The sequence below is a fragment of the Trachinotus anak genome, unplaced genomic scaffold (genome assembly GCF_046630095.1).
Source record: "Trachinotus anak isolate AG129_WGS33_773 ecotype Australia unplaced genomic scaffold, CSIRO_AGI_Tana_v1 ptg000001l, whole genome shotgun sequence".
Taxonomy (NCBI): Eukaryota; Metazoa; Chordata; class Actinopteri; order Carangiformes; family Carangidae; genus Trachinotus; species Trachinotus anak.
This window is the reverse complement of record NW_027273852.1, coordinates 17,572,480-17,598,431: the sequence shown is the minus strand read 5'-3', so window position 1 is coordinate 17,598,431 and position 25,952 is coordinate 17,572,480. Positions and strand designations below refer to the sequence as shown.

At 41.1% G+C, this 25,952-nt stretch overlaps 1 protein-coding gene across 1 annotated transcript; it reads right to left on the bottom strand.

Annotated features, from left to right (window-relative positions):
* Positions 1-26: 26 nt before the first annotated feature.
* On the bottom strand, positions 27-25,730 carry rnf17 (ring finger protein 17). Its single transcript, XM_071481450.1, has 38 exons — positions 25,572-25,730; positions 24,961-25,073; positions 24,107-24,204; positions 23,896-23,983; positions 22,547-22,636; positions 22,311-22,414; positions 21,977-22,145; positions 21,754-21,830; positions 21,468-21,542; positions 20,398-20,684; positions 18,916-19,005; positions 17,903-18,061; positions 17,453-17,624; positions 15,818-15,959; positions 14,737-14,924; positions 14,433-14,562; positions 14,123-14,285; positions 12,880-12,995; positions 12,438-12,555; positions 12,195-12,312; positions 11,597-11,854; positions 11,337-11,484; positions 10,911-11,023; positions 10,630-10,720; positions 10,241-10,362; positions 8,575-8,776; positions 7,948-8,059; positions 7,527-7,690; positions 7,147-7,266; positions 6,544-6,624; positions 3,906-4,028; positions 3,752-3,808; positions 3,503-3,613; positions 2,977-3,100; positions 2,311-2,446; positions 1,755-1,941; positions 850-983; positions 27-251 (listed from the first exon to the last, which is right to left on the bottom strand). The coding sequence occupies exons 1-37, from the start codon at positions 25,642-25,644 to the stop codon at positions 888-890; spliced, it is 4,815 nt and encodes a 1,604-aa protein (XP_071337551.1). The 5' UTR covers positions 25,645-25,730; the 3' UTR covers positions 27-251; positions 850-887.
* Between the last annotated feature and the right edge of the window lie 222 nt (positions 25,731-25,952).

The following is a 25,952-nucleotide window of genomic DNA, read 5'->3' as shown; positions in this document are numbered from 1 at the left end:
CAAAGAAAACGCTGCAGATGCTTAGACAGCCTTCGAAGACTTTAATCTGAACCATACAAGTCTCATCTGCCTGGAAATCAATGTGCTAAGCAGACACAGCTCACTCAAACATAAGAATCAAGCAAACTTAAAATAAACCACTGCTCTACAAGAACACTGAAAGTAAAGACAAGTGCAAATTTTCTGCAACATGTAAAAACTAAGAACATGAAACGGCACAAGAGCATCAAATCAAGATGATCAGTGTAAACCTGGGGACAGAAAAGATGAGGAAATTAACAGCAGCAAAATAATATCAAACAGTGAAACATAAGATTCAGCTGGTTAAACCTGTTTCATTGCAACATTTAGTATCAGATTTTTTTCCTTATGAATGAATTTGTTTTTATGTACTGGGTTGTTGATTTGTGAATAAAATACCAAAAAATAGTGACAATGTCTATCTTAATAATCCACAAACATCTCACAACCCAAATGTTGGGCTGTAAAACAGAATAACAGTAAATCCTCTCTATGGAGAAACTAACCAGATAAATATTTTGAAATAAAAAATACATTTTAAGATAAATGAATGATTAATTCATTACTAAAGGTTCTGCTAATAAGTTTTTGTTGAGCGACTAATGAATTAATTGACTAGTTTTCACTACTACTTCATAAAGATATTGCCAATGTGATCTTAATTTTACTGCGCTGTATACAGTCTGGAAGCCATCCAGTCACAATACATGCACTGTATGGACAGATCTTCAAATCTGACCTTTACAGTCAGACTCATGGTGCAATTACATGAAAGGGGTACGACAATTGAAAGTGTTTTTCATATTTGAAATGGATCTGAACACTTACATGAACCTGTGGGTTGAGGAGTTCGTCTCCGCTCTGCTTCACTCGAGCTCAGCCAATCCACTGCTCACTAGTGGTAGATGGACCAACTCTCCGTCCTCGTCGTACAGCAGCACTGTGAGCTCTGGTTCTCGGGCCTGAACAGAAAAGGAGGACACATGAATGCAGTAAGATGTTGACTGGTCTCAGAGACGTTTGTCAGGACATGAGACCAGACGTCTTCTCAAAGGTTTGACAATAACTTGGTGTTTGCAACAGAAATGTGAATATTCAGGTGGTTTGGCTACTTTTATTTTACTATTTTTTACATTCAACACATTGTTGACTTGTGGAACTGAAGCTCTGGAAATGTAAAGATTTACACTCAGAAGTTGAGTCTTCTCATGTTTTAGGGATGAGGTTTGACAGCATTTAACCAAATTCACTAAACAAGTCCAAATCCCTTCGGTTCACTAATCAAATCGCATTAAGTTTAAGTAGAATTGAGAAAACACAGGAGGTAGTTTGGACATTTTAACACTGGAGTTTTATAGATAGATATGAGATGATGATTCCCTTCCCTCAGTAAAGCAATCCATCTAACTTTTGATGCAGAGCTGCATTTGTAGTTATACAATTAAAAGCCACATCAGTTCTTCATCTTCAGCATCTGTCGGAGTTTGTAAGTAGTTTCATTGTTCATGTGAAAGGTTGTTTCATAATATATTCCCCCCTAAAATCATCAAGACTGAAAATCTTGATCATATCATGTTATTAATTAACTGGTATCTGGTTATGAATAATACTACTACTGATAACAGAAACACTGATTACCCACTAAATTTTATTTCCACATGAAAATCAGTGAAACATAATGACTTCTTTTTATTTTTGTTCCTTTATTTAAAAACAGTCACTTCATATCTTACCACAACAGAGGCTGTGATGTTGCTGTGTAACAGGTCAATCATGTCCATCGCAGCCTTCACGCTCCACCCGGGGCTGTAGGGCAGCACGTGTTCCTCTCTGTTGACACTTGGAGCCTTGAAGCCTGCGACTTTGACCTTGAGCGCCCGCGACGGAAACCTCAGCAGCTCGACGGGCATCCGACGCAGCCTGACGGGGAGTGACAGTGTCAGGACAATACCTCAGCTGTAGGTCAGCCACATTCAAGGGGCTTTAATGGTGCCTGGAGCTAAACTAACAAGTGAAACGTTTACATCTATATAGAAACTTTATTACTTTATTCAAACTTAAATTAAGCTCTGTAAAAATCACTTTTACAAGAAGCCATTTAAAAATCTGTGCACTGACCTGAGGAAGCTACTAATGACCACACGCAGTAAACCACCTGTAAGTTTTAAAACCAAGACGTTCCACAGCTGCCCCACACACGCCACGCAACCAGTGTGTCTCTGGCCTTTTTTCTACATAATCCAAGTTATCAATACATAATAAATATGATGCTGTGTTCTCGTGACTGACTTGCTGACGGGCAGAGTGTCATCAGAGCCAAAGTCGACATGTTGGACCAGGAGCATGATGGGCTCCACGCTGGTGAACCTCATCAGCTTGGCCCTGTAGTACTTCCCATCACTGTACTCTGCCAGACACGGACCACCTGGAGACCACAGGCAGAAAGTCAGGTCTGTCAACTCACTGAACTCTGCACAGAAACATTTGCGACGCAGTGATTATCTGCTGTCGTCTTGCAACAGTAACAGCAGCTGCACAGGTTTGACATGTACTCATGTATATTCTTCTTTCTCTTTAGGATGACAGCTGTTTTCATCAGTGATGATGAGGAATCTGTTGAAAATCATCAAGTAGTGAAACTGGGCAAATTCTCTTTCTGGCTACTTACAGTTTGTGTTTGTTGAAATTTTACTGTACTTTCTGATTTCTTTGATGCAGATTGGTGCATGACCTAGTGTTCAAATAACTGGGAGGAGGGAGGTCAGTTTTATGAACGTCACTTAAAAGATGCAAGGCCACTGGAACTTCTGATAAAAAGCCACAGAATCAACTCCAATCCACAAATATATCACTTGTTCATGTTTTTTACATAAATCTAGAGATCAGCTAAAGCTGCTAAGATGTTGACCAAGCTGAAAATCTTTTTTGAAAAGTGTGAACACAGTGAAATGTTACCATGAGGGAAGTTGGAGAGTTGTGGCAGACTGTAGATGTTTGCATTGATTCTGGTCAGAGCCTCGTCCAGTGTCTCTCCATCCACCTCCACATCTGCTGTTCCCTCCAAAGGCCACAGGAACAGCTGCAGGACAGAAACACACACAGATTAAGCTCTAATCGACTTATTATCAGTTTTGCTTCACTTGTTAATGATCGACTATAGAAAACAAAGACAAAAATGAAAGCTATAAATACTTGTTTGTTGCAGTTGTAGGGCCATGTGCAATTTGTTCTCCGATAATTCCAGTGATCTGATTCTGACAAAAATTCTTGAGTGTGTTTGGACCTTACCATGAATGCCTAAGGACTTTTTACAGTACTCGATGTATCCTTCACTAAACTGATTCAGTTTTATTTCAAAGGATCAAGTTCATCTCTAATCATTTAAACAATTCCCTGTCGTCAGTACTTATCTGGTTTGTTTACTGATAAGATAACATGATGCATGTACATTGCATTTTTTTAAATAATTGAAAGTAGTTACCTCATTGGGGGTCAACAGGTGCTTGACCCTGACTTGAAACTGCTCTCCCTCCTGTGGCAGTTTTGGGTAGATAAAGGGCCCCAGCACTGGTTCCTCTGGGCCCCTCAGACCCTGGAAACACAGGATCTGTATCAGTCTAAGACTTTAGACATTTGCTGTATTTTCATTCTAGTTCAGTTCATGTTCATATCCAACAAAACAACACAAATAGTGTTTATGGGATGGTTTGCATCATTCTAACTGCAGTACCTCAGGGTCGATGTCCCAATCGTCCAGGAAGGGGGCAGGAGACATCACCGAGTGTACCTGAAGAGAAACATGTTCCACTGTAAATTATGCCAGCACTGCTTTATCTTGAGAAACACACACGCACACGCACACGCACACGCACACACACACACACCTTCTGTGTTGAGATAGTCCGCTCCAAGGTGGCGTGTTCAAGGTGACAGAGGATCCTGCTGAGGCTCAGCCCGTCCAGAGAGAGTTCAACTGTGAGGGGTTCCCTTGGGTCAGTTGGCAGCTCCTACCCCACACCCACACCCACACCCACAGTCACAGTCACAGTCACAGTCACACACACACACACACACACACAGTCACAGTCACAGTCACACACACAGACACACACACACACAGACACAGAGTAGGGGTCAATGGTGCCAGCAGACTTATATTTCATAGTAAGTACAAGAACCACCTTTCCTCTTGTGGGCTACCTTTAGGTATAATACGGGATCGTCCCATATTTGAAGATAAAATGCTGCGTCCAGGATTGAATCAATATGGGACACAATTTGTCCCGTGCTGTGAATAATGTAATGTCAAGTAAAACCAAACTGGTTACGGCCTACAATTGGACTAGAGAGTGAAATGAACAATGAACAGTAGACTGACGAGCTCTGTGTACTGTGAGAAAATACATGGTTGCTGTATGGTTACCTTTTATACATAAAAATAACCATGCAGTGAGGTGCACCAATGGCTCACCAGGTCCAGCACAGGTCTTAAAGGTTTATATTTAACCACAGCAGTTCTGGTTCGAGTCCAACTGGAGTCTCTTTGCTGCATGTCATCTGGTTTCCTCTCTAACACAATAGTAAAGCAGCAGTACACTGTTTTTTTTGTTACCCTTGATATTTTTGGGTTATGAGCACATGAAAACAGTGTGTATCTGAATTATGAAATCTCAAACAATGTTTGCAAAGGTCAGCATTAAGCAGGCAATGGATTCCCTCATTTAGCCAAATAAACAAACAAAATCATAAAACATTATTAAACTTTACGCAGTGTGTACAGGATTATGGCTGACAGTGCCACCGGTCGAGTACTTGACCACTAAAATGACTAAGTCGAGCTGCAACTAATGGCTATTTTCATTATTCTTCTCTTCCGGCTCTCAACGAAGGCGGACGCATCTTCCCCCTCTCTCCTCTCCCTTTTTTCCCTGCTTTGCTTCTCACGTCTTGTCCTGTCTTGTCTAAACCTTGGAAGCCTCTCTCCACACTGCTCTCTAAATCTAAAATCATGGAATTGGTCAACTGGTCTCTCAACGCAATTGACAGGATCTCAACGAGAAGCCCGGGTTCGGGGGAACCTGTCTGCCCTGGCGGAACGTACGCCACTGGCTACATGAGGGACCCCTGGGAGCAGTGGAGGGTCGTGTGCCTGGCGATTCTTTCCATTGAGGACATCGAAGATCTCTATATATTCAGAACTGTGATATCAGGCTTTCTGCTGATTGGATTAGGCATTGCCCTGGTGTATCGGAAAATTCGGAAGACGGTGACAGCAGTCCAAATCCCCACGCTGCCCGACATAATTGATGGAGTGAGTAAAGCTGTAAGCACTCAGACTGTGATTGTGAACCGCAACTTGGGAACCACCTTGGAAGGAGCTGTCAACACCCTGTCTGTGGTAATAGACAGAGCTGTTAGTGCTCAGACTGTGGTCATAAATCGCAATATGGGCCACATCTTGGAGAAGCTTTCAGCTTTGGAAAGGAGAATGGATGAGATGACCAGAATGGACTAACAGAGTAAGCCGTGTCTATTGAAATACGACTGCTCGCCCTAACCCAAACAATCATAATCTAATCTGCGTTCCGGCCCCCGCAGCACCAGCCTTGGCCAAGGACCTGATCAAGGATGTCTCCATGGCAACTTGCTGTGTTATCGCGATGACACCCTGCGAACTGAGTCACTGATTGTGAACTAGATGAAGTGACTCTCCAGGCTTATGCACACACACATTCACGGACACTTCTCACATGTACATATGCAACTCACCCCAACCCCCAACCCCATCCCACGCCTTCGCCGCTTCCATTGTGTTGTAAAATGTGTTTATATATGCTTATGTTGCCGAGGTTTTTTTTTTTTTTTTCCCCTCAAATCCCACACTGTACCCCCCCCCCCCCCCACTAGGAGTATAGTTTGGGTTCTGTTATTTTTTTTTTTCTCCTCCCCCCCTTTTAATGGCGCCACGGATGGCTGCCTCGGTGTTTTGGTGCGCTCATTGCATCAATCACCAAGAAAAATCCCTTGTACGTGAAAACATACTTGGCAATAAAACTGATTCTGATTCTGATTCTGAATTAAACTGCCAGTTTGATTAATTTAGTCTAGAAAATAAAATAAAAAATGTATTCCCGGAATCCAAGGTGACATCTGCAAAATATTTGTTTTGATCAACTAACACTACCAACAGTAAAGACATTCAGTTTACGATCATACTTTCAAAACTTTCATTTGAGAAGCTACAAATGTTTGGCACTTACGCTTGAAAAATTATTGAATGATCAATCGATCATCAAGACACTGATTAATTTTCTTTCCAGTGATTAATCACTGAAGCTCTAAAATACACCACTCAGTGCTGTGGTCAGTAGTCAACCATGGATAATATGAGTGTAGCCAACATTCCCAGATTTACAGTAGCTATTGTATAAGACATTAATGCCTGTGTGTCTTTATCCAGTTTACAGTAGGCTACTTTAGTTCAGGTGTGATACCCCAACGAGGTATCGAGTGTAACTTTACCACGACTTGTATGTCCACACAGCGGTTCAGCAACACCTCCCTCAGCAGGGCCACAGCATCCCGCTGCCACCTACCACCAACCTGAGGAGACAGAGAGGGAAATGAAGGAAGAAAGAAGAGATGAGGAGAACATGTGAACGAGCTTAACCATGAAGCAAGTGGATCCTTGAGTTGAGATTCCTCTTTTTTCATTCATATACTGACAACCAGTGGCAACACACCATGACGTCACCCACTGGTTTGTGAACTGCTGTTTTGAAGCCTTGAGTTTGTAATTTGGCCGTTGCCATCTTGGTTTTTTGAAACTGCTTTGTTGTCTGTTTTCCTCTAAATGGACAATAATTTAAAAAAACTAACATCATGTTGTGTTGAAGAAGACTTGAAACTAGTGATGTAGACCATCAACTCATTAGGAAAATGTTTACTGAGGTAATACATCAAGTCAGAAGTAGAGACATTTTCCCTTAGACTTCAATACAATCGAGACAGAATTAGATAGAAAGCAGGTTTAAGTCACTTCAGCAATGGCTTCACTTTCAGACTCAGAGTCTGCATCCATTTTTATATACAGTCTATGACCGACACAGACACACACACCCTTACCGGGTTGACGCCGTGCAGCTGGCAGGGCATACAGAGCTGAGGGACATCGTCACACAGCAGCATGGGGTACACGTGGACCACTGGGATGTTCTCCAACAGGCCGTAGTCCACATATTGTACCTGGTAACACACAAACACACACAGACACACACATTATCATCAAGAAAAAAGACACATTGAAGCTTTTAATTTGTTTCATGCACATGAAGTTTAGCACATACTGTGTGAGGTAACAACATGTCTTGGTCACACTGATGATAATAAACACCAGGGTTTATGTATTTCTAATTGATTGTTGTGTTTAATTCTTATTGGTTGTTGATTAGTACTTTAAATGGTTCATGAACAGTACAGGGTTTCTCTGTGTGTGTTTTCCAGACCTTAACATGTCCTCCCAGCACCTCCAGCAGCTGTCCTCGGTACCAAAGCATGTCAGGCCCAATAACAGCGCAGCCCAGGACTGACTTCCAGGTGTAGGGCTTCTGTCTGGGCAGGGTCTTCAAGCTCTGCTGAATCCTCTCCCTAAGCTGCTCCAACTGACACTCTGACAAAAACACAAAAAAACAAATTCATTAGGTCCTAGTTTCCTTCTAAATTGAAACAACAGAGTCAAGATAATAAAAATCATACAACACAGATACAAGCCCGTTTGGCGCCTTTCATTCAAACACAAAAAACTTGTGGAAAATTTTGACCGCCTATTTCCAATTTGAGCGTTTGTGCCCAATTCAAAGAAATTCCCTCTGGGTCTTCCTGAGATATTTCTGCATCAGCTCAGTGGTGATTAGCTCTGATGTTCACCTGCATACTGTGTTCTGGTGTAAATGAGACCATCCTCTCCAATGGCAGACACATTCATCTGGATGTGACCGAGACATGGCAGCTCTGGGGGGAGGTACAGCTCAGTCTTCACCTGTTCACACACACACACACACACACACACACACACACACACACACACACACACACACACACACACACACACACACACACACACACACACAAACAGAATAAAATAATAATAGCTTGTCATATACTTAATTTATTCACATACACTTTTTGACATTTTACTAGTTGTAATCAGTAGATATTGGATCATTCTCTGCAAGATTTCCCTCAAACAATAATAGTATTTGTGCTCTGGGTGTTGACATTTCTTTTAGCCATTTTACTTTAATTAGTTTATACTTTTATGCAAGTTTTGCTTTTATTTTTGCTGTTGTAAATAAGTGTGTGTCTTACTGATGTTGTGTGATAATGCACATTAAAAAAACCTTGATCTGACTTGATTGGAAAATTACACACACACTGAATATTGTTCTGAACTTAGCGAAAGTATTTTTGTATTTACATAGATTCCAGGTCAGATAAAACTGGTTTCTTGCTCAAAGAGTGTGTGTGTGTGTGTGTGTGTGTGTGTGAGATCACCTTCTCAGCAGACATTATGGTGCGGGGTGCTGGTTTTGGAGGGGTGGGTGTTGAGATGAGGGAGGATTGGGGAGGAAAAGGATTGAGAGGAGGTGTTGGATGATGAGGAGTATTTCTTTTCTCTCCCGCAGAACTAAAAGTTTGTGTCTCGCTCACTGGAGACTGGGCATCGGTTTCTTTGGGTTTCTGAATGTCAGCATCTCTGCAAGAAAACAGACACACACATAAATTTTTGACAGACACAAACTGAATATCAGCCAGCCAACTGGCCCTAGGTACTTATGGACATAACGTTTTTAAATCACATACAAATCAAGACCCATGTAACTGCAGGAGTTAACAAAAACAGTCAAATTGAAGATCATGACGACAGTCAAAAGTAAATTTTCATGTAAGAAAATTTAAAATTTTGTTTCATGTATTTTTTAATTTTCTCAGAGTTTCTGATGTGTGTTAACAGCAACCAGAAAAAGTAATGTTCAGAAACATACAGAGCACTGTGCAAAAGTTTTAAGCTCTATAAATGTTTTACCCATCACACAGCACCATCAGGGAGGCGTCTGATTGTTCCCAAATTCACTCTGCGGCAGGACAACGAGTCCAAACACACAGCCAGAGTCATAAAGAACTATGTCAAAAGACAAGAAGAACAATAAGTCCTGCATGAGATGGTCTGGCCTCCACAGAGCCCTGATCTCAACATCATGGAGTCAGTGCGGGATTATATGAAGAGACAGGAGAACCTGAGACCTGAAGTCATAGAGGAACTGCAGCAGGTTCTCAAAGGCCCAGTTCAAACCTGGTATTAACATACGTCTTCAGTGGTCAGCTCTAAGTTCATCCGTTCACACCTGCTTTAAAATGCGCCTCCAGTAACCACATGTGATCAGATCTCACTTTCCCGCTTCATATGCAAATAAACAGGTATGTGGTGTTGTTCTTACCCAATCAGACGTTGTTAAAGTGCCTCTGTGTATGTGTGTATGAGTGTGAGTGAGAGAGAGAGAGAGAGAGCAGCAGGGAGGGGTTGAGTGAATCACTGCCCTGCTCACAGCTCTACAGTGAAATAAGGTTTTATCCATTAGAAATAGTAAAATATTTTTTGGTTCACTACGAAACTGTGACGGGACTAATTAGACTGTGGCAGAGGAGGTCAGCAGAGGAGGAGGTCCTTCAGTGTGGCCAGGACACATTGGCAGTCACACTGCTAAAAGAATGTGGCCACATGTGGCCCAGACCACCTTCGAATGTAGTCCGAGTGACCTCATGTCAAATGTGTCCTGAATGCGTCCTGGGTGCGGTCACACCTGAAGTTAATGCTCAGGACACATGTTAATACCAGGTCTGAACAGGGCCAAGGTGCTTAGAACAACCTATCTGCCAGGCAACTAGAAAGCTGAGTGTACTGATGAGAACTCATGCTGCTGATTGTTGATTTGATTTAGGTTTTTTCTGTTTACTGCACTTTGTATGAAGTTTACTGATAAATAAAAACTATTCATGGCATTATTTTTTGAAAGGATCAGCACACTAGTTTCAGTGCTTGAAATCTGTGCACAGTGTTGTACATGGACCTGTAAATATAATAATCACACACATACACAAACACAAACACACACACACACACACATACACACAAGCATTCGGTGCACGCGCACACACAGACCTTGGTTTTCTTTCCCTGAGAGCGAGGCCCTCACTGGCCAGAAAGTCTGCAATGCTGACAAACTGTCCCATCTTGTTGGAGCAGAACAGAGTGACGGGTGCTGGACGCTCATCTGTCAACTCCTGGACAACAAGAGGAGGGACAGACACACACTGAAACTAGGTCACTGCAGTGACAAAGACAAGATGTGCATATTGAAGAGCAAAGAGTAAAAAGGGCGAAGTAACTCAAAAAAAAAAAAAAACAGTTCATCACCTCTGGAGCCAGTAATATGAAGAAATTATTCTTTGTAAACTATTGTATTTATGGGAAGGAAATGTTTTTGACCCATGAGCACCAGGAAAAGGAGAAGGAAACAGGTGCATGAAGAGAGAAAAGGAGAGGAGGACCTTGATGGTCATAACAGCCGAGGCTCCCGTCAGGTAGTGGGAGAATAAGTCGCAGGCTGTAGCCGTCCAGGTGGAACGGCCTCCTGCTGGCCTGAAAGAGAGAGAGGAGAGTGAAGTGGGTCAAGTGATTAAAATAAATCCAGACAAAAACAGCCACTATCCCAGCACTGCACTGTCCTGTATTCAAATCATATTTGTTTGAAATTAGAAGAGAAAGGTTAGGCACTGATGTACAGTATGTCATTACTGTGTGTGTGTGTGTGTGTATTTGTGGGTGTAACCTAATGTCAGTGAGCGTGCACTCCAGTGCTAGGGAGCCCATCAAAGAGGTTGGCAGCGGCCGCAGGTTGCTGACATGAAGCTTCACCTTGTTGCCATGATCACAGCGAATCACCTGGTACCAACCATCAGAGACCAGGAGACAGATTCAGTATTATTCATTCAAACAAGCTAAAAGCCTTAATAACATACACCAAATACTTTAATCTAATGCCCTCTATAGTATGTATATCTATAAATAATCCAACCAATTAGGCTGCACTCTGCAAAATTCAGTCAAGATCAAACATATTCTCATTAAACAAGGACAAAAATGTCAAAACTCTGACTTACTGACTGAAAATGTTGCAGTAAAATGGCTGTAACAAGATGCAACAGAAGACCTACACTACTTGCAGGCTGGTTTTTGGGGGCCACAGCTCTTGTACCTCTGCAATGTTGCTGGATGTGACATCAGAGCAGATCTGTCCTCTCTCCCATACTCCGTTAATCTGAGCAGCACAGTACATGTCTGCCTTCCACACCACATCTTGGGGCTCCATTAGCGCACACTCCTTCTTTACCAGCTCACATATGCTGAAAATCACAGACAGATATAATCACAAGACTAAATAAATACTGGGTATTGTACAGAATAGTAAAGACTTTGAAAAATGTCAAATGATGGTTTTGCTTTTAGACTGCTGACCTTTTGAGCTGAGAGTCGTACTGGGTGAACTGGACGTAGAAGCTGCTCGGGGAGTTGACATGGCAGACTCTCACTTTCAGGTCTTTGAGCTGGGCGGGGAGCTTCAACTGAGGCTGAAACTCCAGCAGATCCTCATCCTGCTTTTTCAGGACTTTTTGGTCTGGAGAATCAAGGCCCTCTGTGGCCAAACCAAGCTCAAGTGGAGGGTCCCATATGGTTGAGTCTTCACCAGGGGGTCTGGCATGCTTGGACTTAGGTCTGAAGGAGGGAAGGAAGAATTGGAAGAGATGGAGGGTGGTAGTATGAGAAGAAGAAGAGGTGAAATGGAGATAATGAACAACAAAGAAGAGGAAGTACAAAAAGTGAAAGATAAAAGTGAAATAAAAGTATGGTTGGCTTGATACCACTTAATCCATTGAAATACTAATATCCCAACACTCAATCTCTATAGATTTTACTTTTACTTGAGACATGGCTTTTCAACAGACAACATATTTCTTCAGAACCTTCTGTTTAAATTCTTGAATACCCTAGCTAGCCTGCTTCATATTAACTCTTAGAAATACAAGCTGCAGAAGACACCACAGATAGGTCTCACTTGTCTTTGAAGCAGGCCAGCTCCTCTTGGACCAGCAGTTCAGCGATGTTGGATAGCGGCCCATTCAAGCCGCTCTCAAATAGTTTGACTGGCAGAGGCTCAGTCTTAGGGACTCTTCCTGGAGGGGTACAGGGAAAACAATAAAACTAGTGACAAAACCCAGAAGTGAGTGCAATATGAAAAATACAAGCTTAGTATTTGACACACAGAAAGAAATCAGAAACACTCCCAGGCTCACATTACCTGTAGCCACAATAGTGACCAGTTTCTGGTGAGCCAGGCTGATGAATCTGTTGGTGCAGGCGTCACTCCAGGTCTCTCCATCCAGAGCAATCACATTTGACAAACAGCAGTGGACTGCCTGGATAGCAGAAGAAGAAGAACCTCCATTTGACTTAACACTCTTTAAGAGCATAAAGGATAAATATATAAGTAAATAAAATGTGCATATTATGTATATTATTTGGAAAATAATTTTACTGTAATGTAATCTACACTGATTTTAATACCACGTAATTGTTATCAGAAATGAGCAGCCTGACTGCAGATTCTTCCTTGAGGGTTTTCAGTGATGACAGTTGAGGTGTGCTATTACTACAAATGACAACAGACGTAGATTATGTTGTTTTCTTATCACAAAAGTAAAAAATAAATATCAGGTGATCAATCAATACTGTGTTCTCACCATGGAGGGAAGGGCAAAGAACTCATCCTTGATCTTCCTCAAGTCGCTGACTGACAAGATTTTCTTATTGCCAAAGTCTACAAACCGCACTTCCACTTTTCTTCCCCCTGGATGACCTACACAGACACACAACACGCACGTGCGCGCACGCGCGCACACGCACGCACGTGCGCACACACACACACACACACAAACTTCTGGTTATATACTGCAAAGCAAGTCCCCCCCACCATTCAAATTTCAGAACATATAATGGAATTAATTTAACTTCCCCTCACTTGAACGTGTTGTGGAAAAATGACATGAAATTTAGAAATACAATAATGGAGGAAATTATTGTTTGACAAATAAAATTATGTCATTTAACAACATTTGTTTTGAAGTTAAATATTTTCAATGTGGACAGGAAAATGATGTTATTGTATAATTTTTTATTGATCTGTTCTAAGATTGTGTATGCTTGCCTGGTATGATAACCTGAACAACAACAAATCACCTGAGCCAGATTGTAAAGATGGCTGCTGAGGTGACAGGTGTCCCACTGAGCCCCCTGACAGCTTTCTTTAATCAGCAGGTTCTCTGCAAGGCCAGATCCACATTGGACTGCACAAACTACCCTCTTCATCCTGAGTTCGAAGCCCTTCCCTCAGGCCGTAGACTCAGAGTTCCCCGGTTCAGGTGCAATAGGACTAAAAACACTGTCATCCCGTGTGCAATAACCCTGCTGTATCTATACATGTAAACTGTTATTTTAAAGAGTTTTTTTGTGCTCTTAATGTCTGATGTTTTATAGTGTTTTGTGTTTTATTGTATTTTGTATATTGTTGCATTTGTGTTGTTTTTATCCGTTTTTTATCAGTTTATTTTATCTGTTGCCCTGACTGCAAATCAGGTTTCCCACTTGGGATACTAAAAGTCTGAATCCTGAATTTGCATAAAGAAGTGAGACTGGATGGAGATAACAGAGAGAGATAACCTGAGTTCCTGGTGAGCTCTGAGTTCAGACAGCGGCTGAGGTGAAGACACATGTATATTAAAGAGACCAGAGTAATTTCTGACATACATGTGATTCACACACAGCCACTTTGTAACTTTGACAAACCCAAATCTCACCTTCATTCTGATAAAACCTGCATGTACTGGATATTGGTTTGACTCTCTGTTACATTACAGAAATAAGCCGTTCCCACTGGTAAAACAGACATTTATTCAACCTATGACATGCACATACGCACAGCCTCACCTATGACCTGAGCTCTGTACCACAACTTGTCATCATAGCGGGCAACACAGGCCTGTCCAATCACAGGGCAGTAGATGCAGAGGTCATCTTGTCCAGCCACTGTTGTCGCATTGTAACAATCCTGGAGCTTGGCTGAGAGTAACAAGGACTCCATGTTGTCGACCTGGGAAAAAAAAGGGAAGTTTTCTCTCTGGGATTTTCTGAAAATGCTAACCTTTATATTTTCCTTTCTAAGATCACAACGATTTTTCTCTAGTAAATTTAAATTATATCCCTGGCATCTGAGCCTCTTTAAGGATGCTGTTCGTACCAGCTGGATGTAGAAGTCAGCAGGGTTGTTGATGTGGGACACCACAGCATTGAGCTCTGTGTTGATCTTGGGGTAGATGGGAGGGTAGTACAGCAGGGGCCTCCTGCTCAGTGTCACTGGAGAATAAAACCTATCAGCACAGAGCACAGCTAAAATTAGGCCTCTTCAGCAGCAGAGCTTGATGTTCAGAAAGTCTGCATTTGATTCTGATTTGCTTTAATTCAGTTTGACTATTGATCATTTAATTACATCAGGTAAGAACCAATTTGTTTTACAGAAGATTTAGTAACTTGCACTTGTGTACCTGGCCACTTCAATGAAAACAAGGTACTCTCTGACAGAGATGGGCACGTCACTGGATTGGTCCATGGGCGCTTTCCTCAGGTCCACCAGCAAAGAGTCTCTGTCCTGACCCAAAGGCCTCATCTCCACTGCTGCAGAGCTGACCACGCTGCGGAATTCAACCTGTGCCTCTTTACTCCAGCCTTTTGTCTGAAAACACACACACACACAGAGTTAACACACCTCCTTCTACTGCTGTTTGCAGTGAAAAACACAACCTAACAACAATAAAACTTAACATTGCATTGCCTTATGTCCCACCATGATCTCCGGGACAAAGAGCACATATGTTCACAGTGCTAACATTAGAAATGCTAACAGAAGTTTAAAATTAAGATCAGTTTTACCTCATTAATATGAAAAGTCATGCACACCAAAACCTAATCAGATCATCTATTCTTTATGGGGGACCTGTGGTGTAAGTCTTCCTCTTGAGTTATCATCTTCACAATAAAAATCAGTTTCCTCATAATTATGCTAATTAGCTCATTAATTCAACATGTGTGTTAAGGAAACCAGTCTCTTCTCATGAATCTGCAAATCTGTGCAGAAATAATTTGCAAAACCTAATCATCTACTGCACCTGAAGTACCTGTGGTATCAAGTTTCTACCACAGTTACCATTTCTGCACGAGTGCAGGCAGAATTCTGTGTAGATTGTAGCAAATGTCTCATTAACTGGGAAACCTTTTTGATCCACAGAGGAAGGCACAGCCTCTGCACCATTCACCACAAATTTTTCCCTAAACGACAAAGTGGTAAACACCAGTAGTAAAAATTGCTCTTGGGTCTGTTGCTTTGTTTTCTCAAGGATTGTGTTTTTCTGTTGTGCTGCCATGAAATGTTGTTTTTTTTGGTTTTGATTTCTGGTTTGGTTTTGTTTTCTGTCTTAAAAACATCATAAATAACATACATTGAAGTGTTTTTTTTATGTGTCACCATATCACAGCTTCTCTGATTTCCTTCATCGGATAAGTAAAATGTAATAATATAATTTGGTCAAACATAGATGATGTATGTATATAAATCTCGGTGAGTCTTACCAGGTCATATGGGACCAGGTCCTTGAGGGAACATCTGATGGCCTGAGGAGCAAAGTGACCCAGCTCCACGTTTAGTGCCTCACCCACCTTCCTCAGGTGTTTGTTCACAGCCTTGAGTGAAGACTCAGTGGTTCCCTCCTCACTGCAAAAGGTGGAAGACAAGAGCAGTATAACTATACAGAAATCTACTGGATAACTGAGAAAGATGCTTCACAATCAAGACATTCACAACAGGTTAGTTAAGCATTTGTGCTGCATGTACTGTATATGTTTATATGCAACCTCTCAGATGAAATAGTCACTGTCAACAAACCCAGTCAAAATACACTGGTGGAACAATTTCTTTAAATTGGGAGCATTCTGAGAAGCTGAGATATTTTAATAATGTTATATAATGATTTGAATCTTTCAGTCATTCAGCCCAGAAAGTGAAACAATCCTGGTGCTGGCTGATTAAGATTAAGATTAAGATTAAGATTAAGATTAAGATTAAGATTAAGATGGCCAATTGGATCAAATACAATGTACAATTGGATATTTACAAAATACACAACAACAAAAGCAGCAGATAATGGATATTGCACGGTTGGTTTGTGAAAGTATTGCACATGGTGAGTTGTCAGTCTTTGGTGTGTGTGTGTGTGGTCTACTGAGTGCAGTGGTTGTTGTACAGTCTGACAGCAGCTGGAAGGAAAGACACGTGGTCTCTCTCCTTTACACACCATGGGTGCAGCAGCCTGTCATTGAAGGAGCTGCTCAGTGCTGTCAGAGTCTCTTGCATGGGGTGGGAGACATTCTCCAACAGGGATGATAGCTTAGTCACCATTCTGCTGTGCCCCACTACCTTCACTGTGTCAAGAGGCATCCCAGAACACAGCTAGTCTTCCTGATCAGCCTGTTCAGTCTCTTCCTGTCTTGATGCGGTCAAAAAATAATTAACTAAAATATCAAACAACTGCCAATTAGTCCAGGACTGGCTGCACCAGCAAATTCAGCCCAAGAGCAGAGCGTTTGATGGAAAAAGAGAGACCAGTGGACAATTATGAAAAATGCCTACAAGAAGTTATTTCTGCTCTTATTACATCTATTAATATTTCTGTTGAGTAAATGATTGAAAAAGCAATTTTTCTTGTGGTTTAGTTCAAGGTTATCACCTTTATCTGTAGGCTCTTACAAATGCTTGCTCGTTCAATATGATTGAATGCCATGTGGTTACATAGGGTGCACCTTAACCATTAAGTCACTGGATGTCCCAAAGTGTATATTTTTAAATTCTACATGTTCAAAACACACATAGACCTGTTCAGGGATAATACAAGAAGTGCAAAACCTGCATTACCAGCATCATTTTGCATTATTCTTCTTTAGCAGGTCTAGATACAACAAAAATTTTAAACCACAGCTGCCTGAGAATAATAAAAGGGAAACACTTGGATGGCTGTTGATTTTGCTGGGAAGCAGGTATCGATGCAGCTGTAAGGATGCAGTGCTGGATAGCAGGCAGAATTAAAGCCAATTTGATTCTGTGGACCACCTCTTGGTCCAGAGAGGTTGTGGTCAAATTGAATTGGACAGTATCTGGAACACATCTCTATAAAATGGTTTCTATGTGTACTCAACCATTTATGTGTATACCTCTGTACAGTGATGCTTTTGGTGAGGCCATAGTCAAGGAAGAAGACCCGGACACTGGCCAGCTGGGTGACTTTGCAGGCTTTCACAGCCTCCACAAGGCCAATCTGCAAGACTTCCACCACACTGGCCCGGCACCACAGTCCCTCCTTCCATTTCACAAAGATCATGGAGCCTGAAGAGGAGCAGAGGAACACAGGCTGAATCACATTACTCCACTCGGAGAGGACGTGTGGTGTGTGATACATTCATGATATTATTCGGTGAGAGAGAGAACACAAAGGGTAGAATAATGTTATCTGTTAATATGTTATCGTGAAGAAGAATAAAAAGAATGTAATAAATCAATCTTTCTTTTAAAATTTATTTACAACATAAGGGCAGCAGTAATCGGTAAATGCTTTCACATATTTCTCCATCATTTTGAGGAGACACACACACAAACACACACACCAGTCTCCACTGTATCACTGGAAGTGAAGTGGCAACTGTCTCTGCTGCAGAAGCAGTTGATCTTCTTAGACAGGATCTCGCTCTCCCTTTTCTCAGCCACATAGCGTACGTAGAAGTGACTTGGATTCACAACGTGGGTCACCACTACCCACTGGGTGACTAGGAAGTAAAGTAAGACAAATGTGAGAGACAAAAAAGCATGAGAAAATAGGAAAAGTGGGTCACAAGAGAGAGAAGGGATGACAGGAAAGGAACAAGGGGATGAGAAAGGAAATGGTGAAGGAAGAGGCAGAGAAGGGAGATGAGGTTAGAGAGACATATTTGGCAAGGTTTCCATGTTGAACGATGGACAAAAGGAATAAGGAAGGGAGCAAGACAGGAGAGGAGGAAGAGTAGAGAAGTAAGAGTGACTGAAGATGAAGAGGAAAATAAGAACAAGGAGATAAATGCTGTGTTGTATTATGGGTTGTGTGAAGTCTGACTGTAGAGTAGCCAGGCTGGCAAATTCTACCCGTCCGTCTGTAGTGTGTTAAGAAATTAAATGTTTCCTGCTGACTCATGTTACATGTACTGCAGCCATGGAGGAATCAATTCATTACAAGTAGAAGATGATCAATTATTTTCTTTACAGTAGAAATGAACCAGACGAATGAATGTGTTGAGCTGCCAAGATAAAGTGTCACAAACATGAGAGGATCGAAAGGTGAAATCATCAAACGTATGAATCCACTGATGGTCTTTGAGATGACAGAAAATGGGCTAGAAAGATCAGTTTGTTATATGTACATCCATTTATCTAGCAGGGATGATTTTTTTTATATCTAATTAAAGTTACCAATATATTTTAAAGGTTTCAAGGGCAATGCACCTTTCTACATTGATTTATCTAAAATGTATATTTTTATATTTTATCTTTCAGATAAAACAAAAATTGAGATTTGTTGTAAATTTGCACCAGTATTGTATGTACACTATTCCTGTAACTACACAATTATACATTTGCCCCTCCCTACCATTTCTCTTATTGCCAAAAATCTGATTTTTCCTTCTCCTCTGGATTCTCCATTTGTCATTAGCCAGCTCAGGCCCTGTGGGTGGGAGCGCTGCGGGAAGATACAAAGTATTAAGCAGAAAAAGATTAAGGTACATGCTGATTGGCATGAGTGATATTATGTACAGCACCGTTTCTAAAAAAGTTGGGACACTATGCAAAATGTAAATAAGAACATAATTCAATGATTTGCAAATCACGTAAACCCATATTTAATTGAAAATAGCACAAAGACAACATGTCAGATGCGGAAATGCTGAAATTTAATTGTTTTATGAAAACTATATGAACAGTTAGAATTTGATGCCAGCAACACATTTCAGAAAAGTTGGGACTGGGTCATGTTTACCACCGTGTTCATCACCTCTTCTTTTAACAACACTTTGGCTTTGTCTTGCTGAAATATGCAAGGCCTTCTCTGAGAAAGACGTTGGTCATGGCGTCAATGATTTCCAAAAAGAACTTGAAATTTTGATTCGTCAGACCACAGGACAGTTTGAGCTCAGGCCCAGAGAAGTCAGTGATGTTTGTGGATCATGTTAAGATATGGTTTCTTCTTTGCATGGAAGTGTTTCAGCCTGCATCTGTGGATGAAGCAACGAACTGTGTTCACAGCCTGTGGTTTTCAGAAGTGTTTCTGAGCCCATGCAGTGATTTCCACCATAGAATCATGTGTTTTTAATGCAGTGCTGCCTGAGGACCTGAAGGTCATGGTTTGGTTTTTGGCCTTGTCCCTTGCACACAGAGATTTCTCTGAATTCTCTGAATCTTTTAATGATATTATGAATCATAGATGCTAAAATTCCCAAATTCTTTGCAATTTTACATTGAAGAACATTATTCTTAAACTGTTGCACTATTTGCCCACACAGTCTTTCACAGAGTGGTGAACCTCTCCCCATCTTCACTACACACAGACTCTGCCCCTTTGGAGCCTCTTTTTATACCCAGTCATCTACTGACCTGCTGCCAATTAACCTAATTAGTTGTGAGATATTCAACCAGGTGTTTGGTTTTTTTAGCATTACACAACTTTTCTAGCCCTTTGTTGCCCCAGTCCCAACTTTTTTGAAACGTGTTGCTGGCATCAAATTCAAACTGATCATATATTTTTCATAAAACAATAAAATTTCAGCAGTTCTGCATCTGACATGTTGTCTTTGTGCTGTTTATACGTTTGCATGATTTGCAAATCGTCGCATTCTGTTGTTATTTACATTTTACACAGTGTCCCAACTTTTTTGAAACCAGATTGTAAGTGAGATCAAACTAGGCATATATGACACAGGCATATATGACACAGGCATATATGACACAGGCATATATGACACAGGCATATATGACACAGACACACACACACACACACACACACACACACACACACACACACACACACACACACACACACACACACACACACACACACACACACACACACACACACCATGCTCTTGTCCCTCCTCTAAAAGCTCCTCAACAATTACATCCGGAGTCCCAATGTCTGAGCCTGAGCTGTGGCTAGAGGTGTTGGACCCGCGGCGCGGTCTTGGGCTTGGAGAGGAGCCTCGTGATGAATGACTGTAAACTCCCGGGCTCTCCTTGTCCTGTTTTTGTGGGGACGGGGGCTTGTTGCGACTTGGTGACATACACTTCCTGCCCTCTGCACGCTGCAGGGGTGATTTTCTGTTGGAGCTGCCCAGGTGGGAGCCTTTGGGTGGAGTCTTGGACAAGCTAAAAGGGACCAGCAAGAGGACTTTGTTTCAGAACATAGAGCCAAATAAAAAAGTAATTTACAAACATTTACACATAATATTTAGTGTAATATTCTCAAAAAATTATATGAAAAAATTACATGATTTAACCAGTTACAGGAGAGCATACTGCTTGTACTGCAGTATGGTATTTTTCCACTCATCAATAATGTTCTGGCAGAACTTCAACCTAAAATAAACTTCGACCTTATAGTAGACAACAGTAAGAAACCAAGAGATTCTTATATAGAGGGCTGCATATAGTAGAAGAAATCTGAAACTTTGTCATTATTATCAACAGTCATATCAACACTATCAACAGTATCTCAGTTAATCTGCAAAAAGATTAAATTGCATTTATATTGCATTTTACTTATTTTACTGTACAATATTTAAATGTAGCTCTGTCATTCCAGTTAATAGTTTAAACAAATACCAAAAAACTTCAAAAATTCAAAAGAACATTTCAATGTGTTGGCTAGTTTTAAGATGGAACAACAGTCATTTAATCAGAATAACATGTACTAAGACAATGATTCATGTTGTTAATGATACACTGTGATGTCTGAAGTGGCGGAGATGAGAGAAACTCTCCTCATGGCTATAACTGATAACTATGGTAATGGCAGCTGCTTGGATGTGTAATGATGTTGTTTGTTGGGGTTTATAATTCCAGCTCTAGAAAATAAAAAAAAGTTAGGGGCTTTCGGCAGTTTTCATCCCCAAGCTCAAATGAATCCAAGTGACATAGAAAGATATTTACTGCTTTGGGCTGCTGACTTCCATCTTCAGAGACACTGCCAGACTCTGGCTGAGACTTTCTGACTGGAAAACACAGCTGAAACATAAACATACACATAAAAACATACTCAAATTCAGAATTTCATAGTAAGTGAGTCAGTGCTTGTCACTAATGTTAATTAGGCCACCATGCTTCATGCATCTACAGCATGTATGCATGTCATGCACACTGTTGCAGTGGTGAAATTACACTCATCAGAATAAAACATAATGTCTAAGATAAAACAATCAAATATCAGGTGACAAACCTCATTCCAGAGCCCATAGTAATGCATTTCATATTAAAAGACTGGTTATCCACAGGAGCCTGCAACGTCTCCAAGACCTGTCCCCAACACATACAACCACAAACACACATGCGCACACAGTTTATCAGCATTTTATTGGTTGCAGTTTCATAGTATCTGAATGTGCATTGTGTGCTTACAAGGAAGTGTCTGTCTGGATGTATATAAGCATAACTTTTTATACCTTATCCAGGGTGCAGTACTGCTCCAGGAAGGGGACACGGCGTACTTCTCTGGCCATCTGCATGGCAATCTCCAGGGCCTTAATCTTCTCCTGGACGTGGCAAGCCTCCGCTCGGCTGGCGGAGAACTGTGCCTCCAGTTTTGTCAACTGAGTCAACTGCACATCCCTCCTGTTTATCAGGAAATTACAGGCATCAGGATAAATGTCACATTCCAAACTTTCTTCAGAGAATAAACCAATCTGAGGAGAAAAAAGACCTGTGTGCAATCAACAGATATAACAATTTTCCTGAATAGAAAATAGAATCTCTTTATAATGCTTTTACTATCCATACCACTTTTGGATAGCATGAAAAGCCTTATCTGCTGCTTGCTTGATCTCCATCTCCAGCCGAGCTCCCTCCCTTTTCACCTGTTCTGCCAGGCCAGTCGTCAGCGTCTGCACAGATGAAGCACAGACATGGAAGACTCAATTTTGATTTACTATCTTCCCTCTGATACGCAAGATTTTTTTTTTTTTTTTTCTTCCTTCAAATTGTGTGAAGTTTTTTGGATCTAGTGCAGCTTTCACCTCGTGGATGTGTTCCAGCTGGGCAAGATTTTCTGCAGCCTGGACCAATGCCTCATCCACCACCCTCTCAATCTTCTCAATATCAGCTGGCTGGATAAAACATAACCAGAAATTTAACCATTTTAATCGGAATCATTAATATTCAACCAATACAACCTCCCTAAATTAACTGTTTGGGTTCACTCTGGCCACTACAGTGTCATTTTCAGCCACACAAGGTAGTTTTTTTTATTTTAAAATCTCTGAGGGGAGACCACAGTGGAACCCAAAGACTGCCTAGAGGGGGGACATTGAACGTCCATCAAATGGTCAAAAACACAAGTCCAAATGAATGAAGCTGTTTCTCTTGAGCTACTAGGCGGATAAATCTGCAAATGAATCATTTAAAGGTGATGATATGTCAGTGCTGTTTTCACACTGTTTCCAATGCCCCCAAGTGCCAAAAAAAAGTCAAATTTATGTCACCATGTGGCAATGCAGATGTTCAAAGTATAATCTGAGCTTTAGTAAAGGGCTTGAATTCAGACATTCTGCTACAGCCATACACCTGAATCAGACATGCGTTTTATCCCAGGCAAACTTTTCCCCTGCTACATCCTTTAGGGAACCCAAGACATTCCCAGGCGAGCCAGGAGGAGCCATTAATCTTTCAGGGTGTACTAGGGCTGCCCCGGGGTGGCTTCACAGCTGGACATGTCTACTTATCTACAAAGGGAGTAACTCAAGAGACTTATAACGTAGAGCACAGGGGTCTCCAACTTTTTTTTCTCTGAGAGCTACTTTGACAAAATAATGGGGGCTGAGAGCTACTCATGATGCTCAAGTTGAAGCCCACAACATAACTCACTTAATCAATGGCAACATATTTCCTGTTTCTTGGAAAAATGTAGTTTATATCTGTTTTGTTATCCATAAGAGTTGCTAGTTGTTTGTACTATGCACCCATGGTTTGAACAGACTATATTCTCAGAACCTTAATAATAAGTGAGAAGCTGCACAAAGATAAATAAATGGTAAATTCTCACAAAAGTCAGAAAGCAGTCTTAATTAGTTCAGTCCCTGCAGCCATTCATCTGTCTGTGTCCCTCTTTACTGGACAAAACCGTGAACAAAACCGTGTACTAAAAGTTGTTTATTTGTCTAACAACTCACCCAGAACACACAAGGAGCACTTTACACCAGACTTGCAAGCACTTTTTTTTTTTTATCCCAGTCACTTGACACATGTAGTACTGTACTTTAATGTAATCTCATATGACATACTATCTTAAGTCTCAAGTAACATGGGCAAAGGCCAGCATGACAACTTTCATTCGCCACCAGCAGCCCCTGTGATCAACCAAACATACCTGATCCACATCCTCGGTATTGGACTTAATTTCTGAGGATGATGATAATTTGTTCCTTCTGCGATTCCTTGATCTGTCACAATGGAGGCTGCAGGAAATGACAACAAATAAAGTATCAAAGTAAAGCTCTGTTGTCTTTTAAAAATCTATTACACAATCTGATTAAACAAGGCAAAAATTCTTCATCTTAACAACTAGAACTACATTTTACCTTTTCATCTTATTCATTTTAGCAGTGTAGATGAGGCCAATGATCCTGCTGTCTTCTTGCAGACAATACACCCCACCTTCAGGAAGGGTTGACTTAACCTGCAGAGGAGGAACTTTGTTTTTTCATTGTCATCATGCACAAGAACATTTTAAGTCTTGAACTTGATGCAAAGCACAAATTCCACAGGCACTTTTCAAGATTAAGCAAATGTCTGGCTGTTTACCAACCAAGGTGGTCAGCAAGGACAAGGTTTGTATAAGTTTGTATACACAGTCCGATCACACAACAAGACACACCCAACATTCACAGTTGCAAGATAATCAGCCTGATAGAACAGACTGATGTACGTTATGTAAGGCCACAAAAGCTTTGGGAAATGTTTCAGCAGCATTAACAGTACCACAGCTCTTCACATGCAGCATCTCTCACTCCACTGTGATCTGTTCCTACCGCAGTCACAAAAGTGGATGAATTAACATGCAGATAGAGGCTTCTTCATAGGTTTGACCACTTTTCTCATCTAAAGATTTAAGAATCACAGGAGAACATGCCAGAATTCACAATATAGCTTTGTGTGACTCCTTTTTTTCCACATTATGAGAAACAGAATCTGTTATATTCGCTTCGGTCAATACTTAAGAATTCATGTGTAAAGTTTAAAGCTTCGTTTTTGCGATATATTGCATTGTATTATCATATCAATATATTATCATCATCATTAGGATTATTACCATAACATGTAAGGCTCATTTTTGCATTTGTGTATTGTAGTTTTATTATCATTATATATTTTTTTTTAGTTTCCTGCATTCTGACAAATCAAGTTGTCTTACTTGAGTCAGTGGTAACTTTACCTCACACTCTGGACATGTGATGACACTGCCACACTGAATGGACCGCAGACAAGATGTGCAGTAGATGTGGCCGCATAAAAGCACACGGGGGAGGTTGCCGTCAACTTCATCCTCTGAGAAGGAAAATAAACCAGACCCGATTTACTTTCTCAAATTTACAAACTTTAAGGGATATCAAGGACCAGTGGGAACCGTGTTAGTTGCAGCCTTATTAATTAAAACCTTTGAGGAAATCCACTCAGGAAGTTTTAAGGGTGTAGTCAACACATTTGAGCCTTAGTTGTTGCACTGAACCAGGAAACCGAGTCCGCACTCGCTTGGGCGCGACATTTTCAGTCTGTGCTAATTCAAGGCTAACTTAGCTAGCAGCACAAACCACACCCTCTAAGGACCCTGAAAAAATCTAAAAATAGTCTAAGAAGTTGTATTCACGACATTGTAATGTTAGCGCAAGGTTTGTTATACAAATTTTGCACACTGAAACACCCGCCAACACAAATTTGTGACATGACCTAGCTGCGGCTAGCTAGCAGGCGTCCTTTAGCCGACGATAACTTCAGCTATCATAAAACACGGGTCTTTAAACTGTAGGAAAACGCAGGTATGCCTACCAGGCAGAGTGAAGACCTCTCCACATAACTTGCAGATGGCAGCGCTGGGGCTGTTTTCCCCTCTGTGCATCATTAATGTCTGTCAAAATGATTTATGATGATAACACGCTCCCGGTCTTTGTCATGTGACCGCCCAGGTGCGTTCAGTGACCGCCCAGGTGCGTTCAGTGACCGCGCTACAGAGCTCGTCTTTTAATTTGATCATCACAGTGTTATTAATTCAGCTTTCATGGAAATCCAAGAATTAGCTTCACCCTGGTCCAAAAAGAAACAGAAGAAATTTATACATCAAACGTGTATCATCAGCAATAAAATCAACAATAGAAATTTGGACAGGTATTTTTTAGCTACTTAAGATTAAGATATACTTAAAATAAGATT